We start from the raw sequence: 13,708 nt of genomic DNA on the forward strand, positions 1-13,708 counted from the left end.
TCCACTCAGCGAAAAGACTGTACATCATTACAATCAAGCCGCCCACAGTGCACTCGTTTTTTTTAAAGTGATTTAAGGGCCTGTCCCACTGTACGAGCTAATTCAAGAGTTCTCCCGAGTTTCCCCTGATTCGAACTCGGAGAATTACGGTAATAGCTGCTAGTAGGTACTCGGGGCTCTCGTGGACATGTTGAAAAATCTTCATGAGCTTACCGCGTTTCACGAGCACCTGCCGTTAACGTTACGAGCCGCTAAGAGACGTCCTGAGCTCCGACGTACCCGCTGCGTACATTCTACGTGTTTACCACGAGTTTGTTTTTTTTTTAACTCGGGAGAGCTCTTGAATTACCTAGTACAGTGGGACAGGCCCTTTAAGACTTTGTTATTACTTCATGGGAAATATTATAATACAGGTGGCGCTGCGGTGGAGTTGCTGCCTTACAGCGTCAGAGATCTGGGTTTGATCCGACTACAGGTGCTGTCTGCATGCAGTTTTTACGTTCTCCCCATGACCTGTGTGGATTTTCTCTGTGTTTCTTCCCACACTCCAAAGACGTACCGATTTGCAGGTTAATTGGCTTGGTATAATTGTAAATTGTCCTTAGTGTGTGTAGGATAGTTTACAGTTTAGTTTATTGTCACATATAATGAGGTACAGTGAAAAACTGTTGTTGCCTCCTATCCAGTCAGCGGAAAGACAATATATGATTACAATTGAGCCATATATAGTGTACAGATACATGATAAGGGAATGTGCAGTGGGCAGGTGCTATAGACCTGCACGGGAAGGTAGACGCTCCCGCCCCCACCAGTCTCGGGCAGACGGGGCTCATCAGCCTGGGAAGGCAGTCTATCTAGGAGTGGGAAAACTCTAATTTAAAACCTCCACTGCCTTGTGGCCATATCCAGTCATGGGAAAGGTTCCAGGAGTAAACCTCAAAAGTTGGAGCCCCTAAGGCAGTTTGTCGTTGTCTACAACCTCGCTCTGGCAGCTCCTGCGACGGCGCTGGTGCCAGACTGTAACGGCCCGGCTGTTCCTTTGGATCGATCAGCGACGTGGAGAGTGGGGGACATGCTGCATGGGCAACAGCCTGTCCTCCATATGACATCGCCCAGGCTTGCATCTGACCAGGATGCATCACCCATGGTCAGTCATGACCGAGAGGGGGCCTACTATAAGGGAATAACATTTAGTGCAAGGCAAAGCCAGCAAAGTCTGATCAAGGATATTCCAAGGGTCACCAATGAGGTAGATAGTAGTTCAGGACTGCTCTCTGGTTGTGGTAGAATGATTCAATTGCCTGATAACAGCTGGGAAGAAACTGTTTGTGTGTGGGGATCGCTGGTCGGCGCGGACTCAGTGGGCCAAAGGGCCTGTCTAAACCAAATATATAATGTTGTACTTGAAAGATATATTGAACTATCTTATCAATGTTTAAGAAATTGAATTGTATTTATGAGCATTAAAAACATTTAGAATAAATCATCTTTTTTTTGGTTTATTTACAGTGGATGGAAGTTAGATTCAACACACTGGCAAAATGCCCACACTGCAAAAGAATGTAAGTTCAGTTCATCTCTGTAAAGGGCCTGTCCCACCAGCATGCGATTGCATTCGTCTAGCGGGACCAAACGTGGTCGCTTGAGGCGTACGGCCGTGCGGGGCCGGTCCCACTTCGATCGGCGGAGGCGTACGGAGTTGTGCGGGGCTGGTCCTGACATCGTGCAGGGTTCTAAAAATCTAGCACTGTCCGAAACTCCCGCGCGCCAACGGCCTGTCGGCCTGCAGCCGCATTGAGGCCGTACGCTGCATCTCGATGGCGTACGCAGCATCTTGACGTCATACGCAGCGTCTTGACGGCGTACGCCTAGTGCGTGGCGTTGCGTAATGACGTCACCGGCCGGCGTGCCGTTGCGTGATGAGGTCACCGCCCGACGCCGTGCAACGTCCAAATTCAGTCGGCCCGCCTCCTGCCCAGCTGATTGGTGAATTTGACGTAAATTACGTCACGCGCGAACTTTGCGCAAACTTAGCACGTAGATACTGCGAATTTAGCGCGAACTCCGCTTCCGTTTGGTCGCGCTAGACGCATGCAATCGCATGTTGATGGGACAGCCCCTGATTCTGATGATGTCCCATCAACTGTGTTGGCTTGCTTTTGAAGCCCATGACTTGGAATTAACTCATTGGGACCTGTCATTCTGTCTGGAATGCATAATCTGGGTGGGTAGGCAAGATTGGATAGTTGGCTGAGAGCATTCGAGACCTGATTGAATAGGTCTCAGCCAAACCCATGTTTGGGTCATGTTGGTGAGGGGAGGTCAGAAAAAGACCAGTCCATGATTCAGCTGCCATTTGTGCATTAGGTTTCTCACTTCAACCTTCTCCTTATACACTTTTGAAATGTTTTCGGTATCATTAGATTATGTATAGATAATTCAAAATTCACGATACATCTCATGACACTGCAGTTAAATGGAAAGGCAGGACCTGCAAGCAAATAAAGTTACACATGGTGTATGGTGATAAATGTTTACATCCTGAATTCCTTCCCACCTTTTCTAATCCTGAGAAATCTGGTAGCTAAAGAGCGGTTGGTTTTGGGGTGAGGTTAGAGGTTTAACATTAGACACAAAAAGCTGGAGTAATCCAGTGGAAAGATTTGGACAATAAGATTTATAAGGTAAGATTTCTTATCAATGTGAATAAGATTTTTTTCATCCATTCCCCATAATAAGGATACTCACGTCAATGATGGATTCAATAGACAATAGACAATAGGTGCAGGAGTAGGCCATTCGGCCCTTCGAACCAGCACCACCATTCAATGTGATCATGGCTGATCATCCCCAATCAGTACCCCGTTCCTGCCTTCTCCCCATATCCCCTGACTCCGCTATTTTTAAGAGCCCTATCTTGAAAGTATCCAGAGAACCTGCCTCCACCGCCCTCTTGGCAGAGATTTCCACAGACTCACCACTCTCTGTTAGAAAAAGTGTTTCCTCGTCTCTGTTCTAAATGGCTTACTCCTTCTTAAACTATGACCCCTGATTCAAGATTCAAGAGAGTTTATTGTCACGTGTCCCAGATAGGGCAATGAAATTCTTGCTTTCCTATAGTAGGCATGAATACAGAACAGATCAGTATGTCCATATACCATTATATGAATATATACACACATGAATAAATAAACAGATAAAGTGCAAATAAACATATAACTCGGCACGGATGACTGACACATTAAAATTCAGTTTTATGGGATTATAACATTAAGTTACTATTCCATTACTGTGCCTTAAGTACCTCCTAATCATTTGACTGATGAGTACATAAACCATTCTGTCCGGTCACCCTCTGATATCCAGAGAATGAAGGTATCGTCAGCTTAAAACCTCCCAGGTTTACGGACGCAGAGATATGGGTTGTTAACATTGTACTAACACGGAGGAGGAGCCATCTTGAGGAACGGCTGCTAGCCAGCCAGCAGCCGTCCGTTTTAATTCGTTTTTTAAAGTTTTTAGTGAGTCCTGTTTAGTGATGTCTGGAGATATGGACTTTTTAATGTGGGGGGTAGGGGTCAATTTTACTTCTAGGTCCCTACCTGGTCGGTGAGGCAGCTTTTTCTCCGGGCTGCCCGTCGACCCGTCCTCGTGGCCTACCAGCGGGCTTGGAGCGCCGTTTCCTGGCGGGGAACGCCCAGCACCTCGGCCTCGGTGGCGGCACAGCGCTGGAGCGCTATCGTGGAGCGGAGCGGGCGATGCCTTGCCTGGGTCGCCACGCTGGATCGAAGCGCTGGAGCTCCGGTGAGCTGGACCGCCGAGATCAACACCTCCGGGCTGCGGGTCTGCGGAGCGGAGCGGGCGGCACCGATTTCAACATCGGTAGCCTGGGAGCTCCAAACCGGCGCGGCCTTGTCGGCTTCGGAAGCCGCGGTCTCCAGCTAGGAAGCGGCCGTTCCAGGTGGCCCAGCCGCTGAGAGGACCCTCCCGACGCCGGGGCAACAGCACCCGGCCAGAACGGCCAGGAACACTGGGCCTCCGTAGAAGCAATTGCGGTGGCCTCAATAGGCCTGACTTTGGGGTGAACTTGGGATGATTTTTTTGTCTGTATTTTGTCTGTAAGTAATCCTGTTAGTCTTTGTCCAAGATGGCTGCCGTGAAGGGAGAGTGGACGCTGGTGCGCTTTAGCTGCTGCTGCTCTCTCTTCACATTGTGTTTTTGATTTTTTGTTTTTAGACTGATTTCTGTTTTTAATTTGTGTTTCTGTGATGTCTTTATTATTTATTTTCTGATTATATGTTTATATTCCTGTTAATCTATGTACGGTGTCCTTGAGATGTCTGAAAGGCGCCCAAAAATAAAATTTATTATTATTTATTATTACTACGTCACTTCACCGATGGGCACCAGCAACATCCCTGCCCATGGTCATACTCACGTACTAGTGATTACGCCATTGGCACTGAGTACAGCGCTACGGGTCCAGTCATTGCAACACTGGATAGGATGATCATATCTGCGGGCTATAATAACATGTTTTGTTTATGATTAATCAAGCAGATTAGACAGGGACACAAGACCAAACTAGAGTTGCATATCCCATGGACCTTGGGCTGTGTGTGATCACGCATTTACACCAGTATGTCAAGGTTCCTAAGAGCTTTATAGACTGACAGCAATATTATTAGTTACATAATATCTTTTTGAAGGAATCACTACGAACCTTCTCCAGATGGTTATGTGGGTCTGGCATATACAGGAGAGACATTGAGTCTCACTCCACCAGGACCGCTATACCTCAGCAGCAGGGATGGACCACATCCTAGTGGTTGCAGGATGGTCAAACTATTGATCTGTCCAAATAGTTAGAATAAACCTATTGCCAGATCAGGGGTATTTGCCAACTCTATGTTAGGTATGGTTCATACTTCCTCCAGGTTGACACTATTATTCATTAATAGCATCAACATGTCTATATCTATGTCATGTCTGAATGCATTCTTAATGTTTACTCATCATTTGGCCTACTGATGCAGTGTATGACGCCTGTACTCGGTTCCACGGCATGAGATCACAGAGCTTTAAAATCTTCACGTCACTCACGTGACTCCGAAGTAAAATAGTAAGATTAAACGAGAACTTACCAGTTTGAAGTTTGATCTTTATTTTATGAGGAGTAACTTTGAGGGATTACGTGCCCTCCACTCCCAGCCCTCTATCATAAAGTTCAACTGGTATTATGGTTCTCTTATCTTACTATGTGCAGTTCAACAACTGCTTTCTGTGATTTCACACCGCTGCTTTGAAGATTGACACGCATGCGTAATGGACGGGGTCTTCACGTAATCCCTCAACTATACTCCTCATAAAATAAAGATCAAACTTCAAACTGGTAAGTTCTCGTTTAATCTTACTATTAATGTTCAGAGTTTTGTTTGAGTCGAGTTTAATAGCCTGATGGTTGTGAGGAAGGAGCTATTTCTGAACCTGGACGTTGCAGTCTTCAGGCTCCTGTACCATCTACCTGAAGGTAGCGGGGAGGTCATAAGAGTTGTGGATTGGGGAATCCTCTGCATTGCACCCGCCTAAGCAGAATCCTTGATGTGGAGATTCATGAGCTTAGAAGGATGAGGGGGGGACCTCATTGAAAGGCATGGATAGAGAGGACGTGGAGAGGATGTTTCCACTAGTGGGAGAGTCTAGGACCAGAGAGCACAGCCTCAGAATAATCCCCCTTATTGTGGGGAGTGGATTAAACCATCTTATTGAGGGACTTGTCCAAATCTTCCTACTGGAGTTACTATAGCTTTCTGTGTTTACTGTTAAACCTCTAACCTCACCCCATAAAAGGGGATGAGGAGGAGTTTCTTTAGTCAGAGGGTGGATTGTTCGCTCGTGTGTTAGATAGCGTGTAGCTCGCTGTTGGCTTCTGTCGTCATCCAACATGTTGACAGAATTGGTCGCCTGATGCGGCACAGAGTGCATCGTGTCATCGTTTCCGGGGATTGCCACGAGGAGGCTTCTGTCATGATCCCCAGAGGGTGGTGAATCTGTGGGATTCACGGTTATGGAGGCCAAGTCAATGGATATTTTTAAAGTGAAGATTGAGGGATTCTTGATTAGTACGGGGGTCAGGGGAGACGACAGGAGAATGGGATTGAGAGGAAAATATATTATCAGCCATGATTGAATGGGGGAGTAGACTTGATGGGCCAAATGGGCTAATTCTGCTCCTATCACCGTACAAACCTATGACCAAAAGACGGCCAATGTGGGGTTGCAATGCAGGAATGCACAGCTTTGGATAAGCTGCAACAAGTTATTGGAACAGCTTGCCTGTTTATCTTGTGGCTTACTTGCATGAATTTGGTACAGGGAACTTTGGCCACTTTGAAGGTGTGCATTAATCTGCATCTGTTCCAACAATACAGGCACTATAGGTCTGCGGGATAAGCAAACTGGTCTGAAAATAGTGACCTAGAATAGCACTGCATGCAACTTATACAGCTCCATTGCCACTTAACCAGCTATCAAATACCAATGAGGGTGTGCTCATGCTATCAAATACCAATGAGGTGTGCTGTTGAACTTATCAATAGTATGACCTCTGTACAGTTTTGCTTTGGTGTAGGGAAGAACTGCAGAGGTGTGCATTGTGCATCTGTACAATAAACACATTACAGGCACTATAGGTCTGCGGGATAAGCAAACTGGTCTGAAAATAGTGACCTAGAATAGCACTGCATGCAACTTATACAGCTCCATTGCCACTTAACCAGCTATCAAATACCAATGAGGTGTGCTCATGAACTTAAATCAATAGTATGACCTCTGTATCACCAATGGTGTTTTCTTTGTGTAGGAAAGAACTGCAGATGTTAGTTTAGTTTAGTTGTCATGTGTACCGAGGTACAATAAAAAGCTTTAGTTGCGTGCTAACCAGTCAGCGGGAAGAAAATATATGATTACAATCGGGCCATCCACAGTGTACAGATGCTTGATAAAGCAAATAATGTTTAGTGCAAGAAAAAGTCCAGTAAAGTTCACACAAAGGTAGTCCAAGTGTCTCCAAGGAGGTAGATCGTAGCTCAGGACAGCTCCCTAGTTGTTGGTAGGATGGTTCAGTTCCTCAGGAGAGGCTAGAAGAGGGAGTGGCCGGGTTACGATGTCCTTGATTATGCTGCCTGCCTTGTCGAGGCAACGTGAGGTGTAGATGGGGTCAATGGAAGGGAGGCTGATTTGTTTGATGATCTGGGCTGCATCCACAATTCTCTGCAATTTCTTGTGATCTTGGATGAAGCTGTTCCCAAACCAAACTGTGATAGATATATATATATATAGATAGATATGCCATTTATTGTCACTATACATGTACAATGAGATTAAAAGCAGCTCGTACTCAGTGCATACATATAATTTAGTACAAAAAAAAACAAGAAACAGAAAACAAAAACAAAAGGGAGAGGGGGGGGATAGGTGCACAATTCTGCGGCGCTATATACATATCTATAAAGGCAAAATGGTGAAGGATGAATAGGTAGTATTCTTAGGCAGATGTTTAAAGATTATATTAAATATTAAAAATGTTTTTAAAAAATGTTAAAAATTACAGTTACAATACACATTACAGTTCCAAATTTCAGTACGTGGATAGAATAGATGGAAGTCCGGGTGTTGGGCTGTGATGCATCTCGGGAAAGGGCTTTCTACGGCGCATCTGTTGAAGTTGGCGAGAGTTGTTGGGGATATGCCGATCTTCCTAAGCCCTATGGCAGATGGACATAAAATGCTGGGATAACTCAGAGGGTCAGGCAGATTCTGTGGAGAAAAGGAATCAGTGGCGTTTCGGGACGGAGGTCTGAAGAAGGGTTCCGACTCTACACATCGTCTATTCCTTTTCCCCAGAGATGCTGCCTGACCCGCTGAGTTACTCCAGCATTTTGTGTTTATCTTCAGTGTTTTCATTATTGGTTATTTGGGATAACGGTATTGTTGGCAGAGTCAACATTTATTGCCTATCTGGAATTGTTTTTCATAAATTAGGTAGTTATCCATCTTAGTTTTAGTTTAGTTTGGAGATACAGCGCAGAAACAGGCCTTTCAGCCCACCGATCCTCGCCAACCAGCGATCTGCCCGTACACTAGCACTGTCCTACATACCAGGGACAATTAACACTCTTTACCAAAGCCAATTAACCTATACGACAGATGGCGCAATGGGCTAAGTGTTCGGCTGGCAACCGGAAGGTAGCCGGTTCGAATCCCGCTTGGAGTGCATACTGTTGTTGTGTCCTTGGGCAAGACACTTCACCCACCTTTGCCAGCGTGTGAATGTGTGTGTGTGAGTGATTGGTGGTGGTCGGAGGGGCCGTAGGCGCAGATTAGCGGCCACGCTTCCGTCAGTCTGCCCCAGGGCAGCTGTGGCTGCAGAAGTAGCTCACCACCACCGAGTGTGACTGAGGAGTGAATGAATAACGCAATGTAAAGCACCTTGAGTATCTAGAAAGGCGCTATATAAATCCCATCCATCATTATTATTATTATACACCTATATGTCTTTGGAGTGTGGCAGGAGCCGTGGTCACAGGGAGAACTTGGGTGGGCCAAAGGGCCTGTTTCCGCACGATATCTTTAAAGTAACTTAAACTAGTGGAGGTCTTCCTGCATGAGGTGCTTTATTTTTTAGGAAGTTATAAATGGAATTGAACACTCCATACAATCATCAATGAACGCGCCTACATCTGATTTAATACTGAAAAGAAAATCATTGATGAAACGGCAGAATATGGTTGGGCCGAGGGCTCTGCCCTGAGGAACTACAGCAGCAATATCCTGGGATTAGGATGATCGAGATCCAACAGTTACAACCATATGTTTAGGAAAGAACTGCAGATTCTGGTTTATAACGAAGATAGACACAAAATGTTGGAGTATCTCAGTGTGTCAGGCAGCATCTCTAGAAAAAAAGAATAGGTGGCGTTCAGGTCTGAAGAACGGTTCCAACCTGAAACGCCACCTATTCTTTTTCTCCAGAGATGCTGCCTGAGCCGCTGAGTTACTCCAGCATTTTGTGTCACACCACAACCATATGAAAGGATTGGTACACAAAAAAACTGGAGAAACTCAGCGTGTGCAGCAGCATCTATGGAGCGAAGGAAATAGGCAACATTTCGGGCCGAAACCCTTCTTCAGACTGATGGAAGGGTTTCGGCCCAAAACGTTGCCTATTTCCTTCGCTCCATAGATGCTGCTGCACCCGCTGAGTTTCTCCAGCTTTTTTGTGTACCTTCGATTTTCCAGCATCTGCAGTTCCTTCTTAAACACATATGAAAGGGTTTCCCCTTAATGTCCATTTTAGTTTTGCCAGGTCTTCTTGATGCCTACACCTGGTCAAATGCTATTTTGTTGTTGTAGACATGTGGACAGGCAATCTCACCTCATCTCTGGATTAAAATCCTGAGCTGTGTAGGAAGCAACTGCAGATGCTGGTTTACACCAAAGATAGGCACAAAATGCTGGCGTAACTCAGCGGGACAGGCAGCATCTCTGGAGAGAAGGAAGACGTTTTGGGTCGAGACCCTTCTTCAGACGTAGCTGTGTGTTTGAGCTAAGGCTGTGGTGATGTCTGGAGACAAATGGCCTGAGAGAAGCCCAAACTGGGCATTACTGAGTAGGCTATTGTTGAAGGGAATGTTTATTTGAGATGACCCCTTCCATTATCTGTTGAACTGGCTCTTCCACTTATAGCCAGATGTAATGAGTTTACAGAGCTTTGGTCTGTTAGTTCTGAATTGTTTAGCTTTATCAATCGAATGTTGCTTTTGAAATTTAGTGTGCATGTCACCCTCTGTTGGAGCTGCTACAGTTTGGTGACTTGTATTCAGGTATTCCACACTGCTCCTGGCATACCCTTTTGAGGTCTTCATTGAAGTAACAATGATTGCAGGCTTGATGGCAGATGTAATGAGGGACATGCTGCGTGACGAGGTTATAGATCGGGATGGTGTGCATTTCTCCTGCTGTTGACAATCAAAGTTCTCATGTCCAGTATTTGATGGCAGAAGGCACAAAGTGCTGGAATAGCTCAGTGGGTCAGGCAGAATCTCTGGAGAACATGCATGGGTGATGATCGGGTCGGGACCCTTCTTCAGACTGGTTTTGATGGCATATCTGCTTTGTATTATCTAACAACTGCCCGTAATACTATCTATGACCTTGGAGAGGTCATTTGTCAACTAATAGTGTGTGCATCTGAGCGAAAAAATAAAATGTATTCCCTCTTTTTAAACCTCATTAATATAAGTAGGAATTAAAACCGATTTTTAAATAAAACAATGTAATATATCATCCTTTGAAATGTAATCCTGTGACATTGTTTTGTAAACTAAGATAGTAGAATCTTCAGTTGACAAGTGTTTTTCGTAAATTAGATTTGTCTGTCAGATTATGCAAGTATTCTTTAAAAAATATGGATCAAGGTTTCAAGATCAGTTTATAGTCACATGTACCCATTAAGGTACAGTGAAATTTAAGTTACCATACAGCCATACTAAGTGAAAAGCAACAAGACACACAACCACATAAAATAAAAGTTAACATAAACATCCATCACGTTGGATTCCACATTCCTCACTGCGATGGAAGGCAATAAAGTCCCATCTTCTTCCTCTTGTTCTGCCGCGGTCGGGGCAGTCAAACCATCCGCAGCCGGTGCGATCAAAGCCCCAGTCGGGGTGATCGAAACTTCCACATCAGGGTGGTTGAAACTCTCTGCGGGGCGTGGAGTTCCCGAGTCGGCCTCTTCTTACCAGATCTTCGCGATGTTAAAGTCCACAGGCCCCGCGGTTTGAACTTCGATCCCCGGCAAGGGGATCGCAAGCTCCACACTGTTAAAGTTCTGCAGACTCATGCGGCTTAGAGTGCCGGGTCGGTCTCTGGGAAAGGCCGCCAATTTCACGATGTCAGGCCGCGGTGGGGACGGAGATACGATATGGAAAAAAATTTGCTTCTCTATCGAGGTAAGTGATTGGAAAATAAAATGTTTCCCTCCCCCAACCGCCCACATGAAAAAAACCAAGGATCACGAAAACATACTTTTAACACGTACTTAAAATAACAAAAACAGAAGAAAGGACAGACAGACTGTTGGCGAGACCTGTACAATTGCAACATAAATCACATTTTATTTTGGTTTCTCGTAGATCATCTGTTGGCAGTGCATTGCCGCGGAGGCGTTGCTGTGCGTATGTTACTGTTGGAATGATATGTGTTTTCATTGGAGTTGGTTTAACTGTAAGTAGAACTTAATCCTGTGAAGTTTACTGTGTTTTATGTTGCTCCTGTTTTGCTCGATGGGCTGTAAGTGAATTCTCAATTATGACTACAGACCCACCACCGATTTTCCGGCAACTGGAGGTCCTTTAATCGGCCAAAATTACAAGAGCGCACTTGAAATCCCCCCTCCCCCCAAAGATGTAATGTGATAGGAGTTGAATTAAGGCATTCGGCCCATCAAGTTTACTCCGCCATTCAATCATGGCTGATCTATCTCTCCTAACCTCATTCTCCTGCCTTCTCCCCGTAATCTCTGACACCTCTACTAACCAAGAGTTCCCTTGAAAATGTGACGCCTAGGCTGGGTGAGGTGGCCATCGGGACGTCTGCGCCGATCGGAATTAGCCAGGGATTTAGACCTCCGGCCCAGGTGGAGCCGGCAGATCTGTTACCATAACCAACTTCCGCGGCCGTCCTTGATGCCCCCCCCAAGGTTGTGACCTCTGTTTGTCCAGCAAAATGAATAATATAGCAAGGCTCTGGAACCAAGGGTGCCAGAAAATCAGTGGTGGACCTGTATTTCTGTTTGAAAGCATTCTTAATTTCATAATGACTGCAGAAAATATGTATCATATAAACAGGATTAAATAATTTTAGATAGCAAACATATATGCAGTTCTAAATAGATATCCCTTGTGCGTTTATAATTCTAAAACAAATAAGGACAAAAGAAATGAATTTCTTGACCAATACTAAGCTCCGTTATATATGGTTTTATTTATTTTTAAAAATTAACTAAAACAAGGAATTGTAACCATTATAACAGAGTTATAGATGTGCAAACTGCTATATATATATATATATATATATATATATATATATATATACCTGGTTCTTAAACATTCCTATTTTCTCAAAACAAGAGTTTGTTTAATTTTGCTAACATTAGTATGCAGTGGTATATTTTAATGCATGTTGACCATCTAACCCAATTGTTTGTTTTAGCAATATTACCCAATATGGGCAGTATAATGTTAATTATGTTACCCATTAGAATCAGCACACTTGACTGTAACTAGAGAAATTTAATTATTTTTTATATTACTGCCTCAGTGATTATGGACCATGATATTTGCAGACAGGTGGTTTGGTGCTTATCAGAGGGTGAAAATATTTAAGACCTGATGGAAGGTCAGAAACCTTGGTATATGTAACGGCAGCTATGGGTAGAAATTGTAACCGAGATGGTGACAATGGCCCACCGAGTCCGCGCCGACCAGTGCTTGGTGAACTCACTGTGGTGGATGTTTAATTTGTGTTTATTGTATGTTTTGTTATTATTGATTCTGTGTATGACTGCAGGCAACATAATTTCGTTCAGACCGAAAGGTCTGAATGACAATAAAGGATCTATCTATCTATCCCCACAAACTTACACTATTGTACACACACTAGGGCCAATTTACAATTATACCAAGCTAATTAACCAATAAGCCTGTACATCTTTGGAGTATGTGAGAAAACTGGAGCTCCCGGAGATAGCCCATGCAGGTCACGGGAAGAACGTACAAACTCTGTACAGACAGCACCCGTAGTCAGGATCGAACTGGGGTCTTTGGCGCTGTAAGGCAGCAACTCTACTGTGCACTTAGAGTGCAAAGATGCATTTGGAAAGGTTCAGCCTCAAAGGTAATTTGAGGATGGAAAAGTATTGTTGGAAATCCTTCAATTTATTCTTGTGAGTACATTTCTGGATTTGATAGGTTATGTTGCAGCGGCACGATTCGAATTGAGAAGTCATTTTCTGAACTTAATATTTGTGTTTTACTTTAGTTTAGTTTAGAAATCCCCGCACATTAACTCTATCCCATACACACTAGGGACAATTTTTACGTTTTACCAAGCCAATGAACATACATACCTGTACGTCTATGGAGTGTGGGAGAAAACTGAAGATCCCGAAGAAAACCCACGCGGTCACGGGGAGAATGTACAAACTATGTACAGACAGCACCCATAGTCAGGATCGAATCTGGGTCTCCGGCGCTGCATTCGCTGTAAGGCAGCAACTGTACCGCTGTGCCACCATGCCGCCCCATGCGTACTGATGGTACAGTGAACATAGAACAGTGCAGCACAGGAACGGGCCCTTTGGCTCACAATGTTTGTGCCGAGCATGATGCCAAGTTAAATTGGTCTCATCTTCCTTCACATGATCCATATCCCTCTATTCCCTGCATTTCCATGTGCTTATCCAAAAGCCTCTTGAACAGCACTGCCGTATCTGCCTCCACCACCACCACCCCTAGCAATGCATTCTAGGCCCCCACCACCCTCTGTGCCAAAAACGACTTGATCTGCACATCTCCATTAAAATGTTCCCCTCTCACCTTTAGCTACTCCCTCTAGTGTTTGATATTTCTACCTGGGGGGG

At 44.7% G+C, this 13,708-nt stretch overlaps 1 protein-coding gene across 2 annotated transcripts in view; it reads left to right on the forward strand.

Moving 5' to 3' along the window:
* The window catches only part of pip4p2 (phosphatidylinositol-4,5-bisphosphate 4-phosphatase 2), a 64,651-nt gene that overhangs the window by 42,142 nt on the left and 8,801 nt on the right, over window positions 1–13,708 (forward strand). For both annotated transcript variants that reach the window (XM_055633616.1, XM_055633615.1), the window contains exons 5-6: window positions 1,510–1,562; window positions 11,202–11,292. In XM_055633616.1, coding sequence (XP_055489591.1) covers window positions 1,510–1,562; window positions 11,202–11,292 — 144 coding nt within the window. The remainder of the gene's footprint in view (window positions 1–1,509; window positions 1,563–11,201; window positions 11,293–13,708) is intronic.

This window comes from Leucoraja erinacea, chromosome 4 (assembly GCF_028641065.1).
Source record: "Leucoraja erinacea ecotype New England chromosome 4, Leri_hhj_1, whole genome shotgun sequence".
Classification (NCBI taxonomy): Eukaryota; Metazoa; Chordata; class Chondrichthyes; order Rajiformes; family Rajidae; genus Leucoraja; species Leucoraja erinaceus.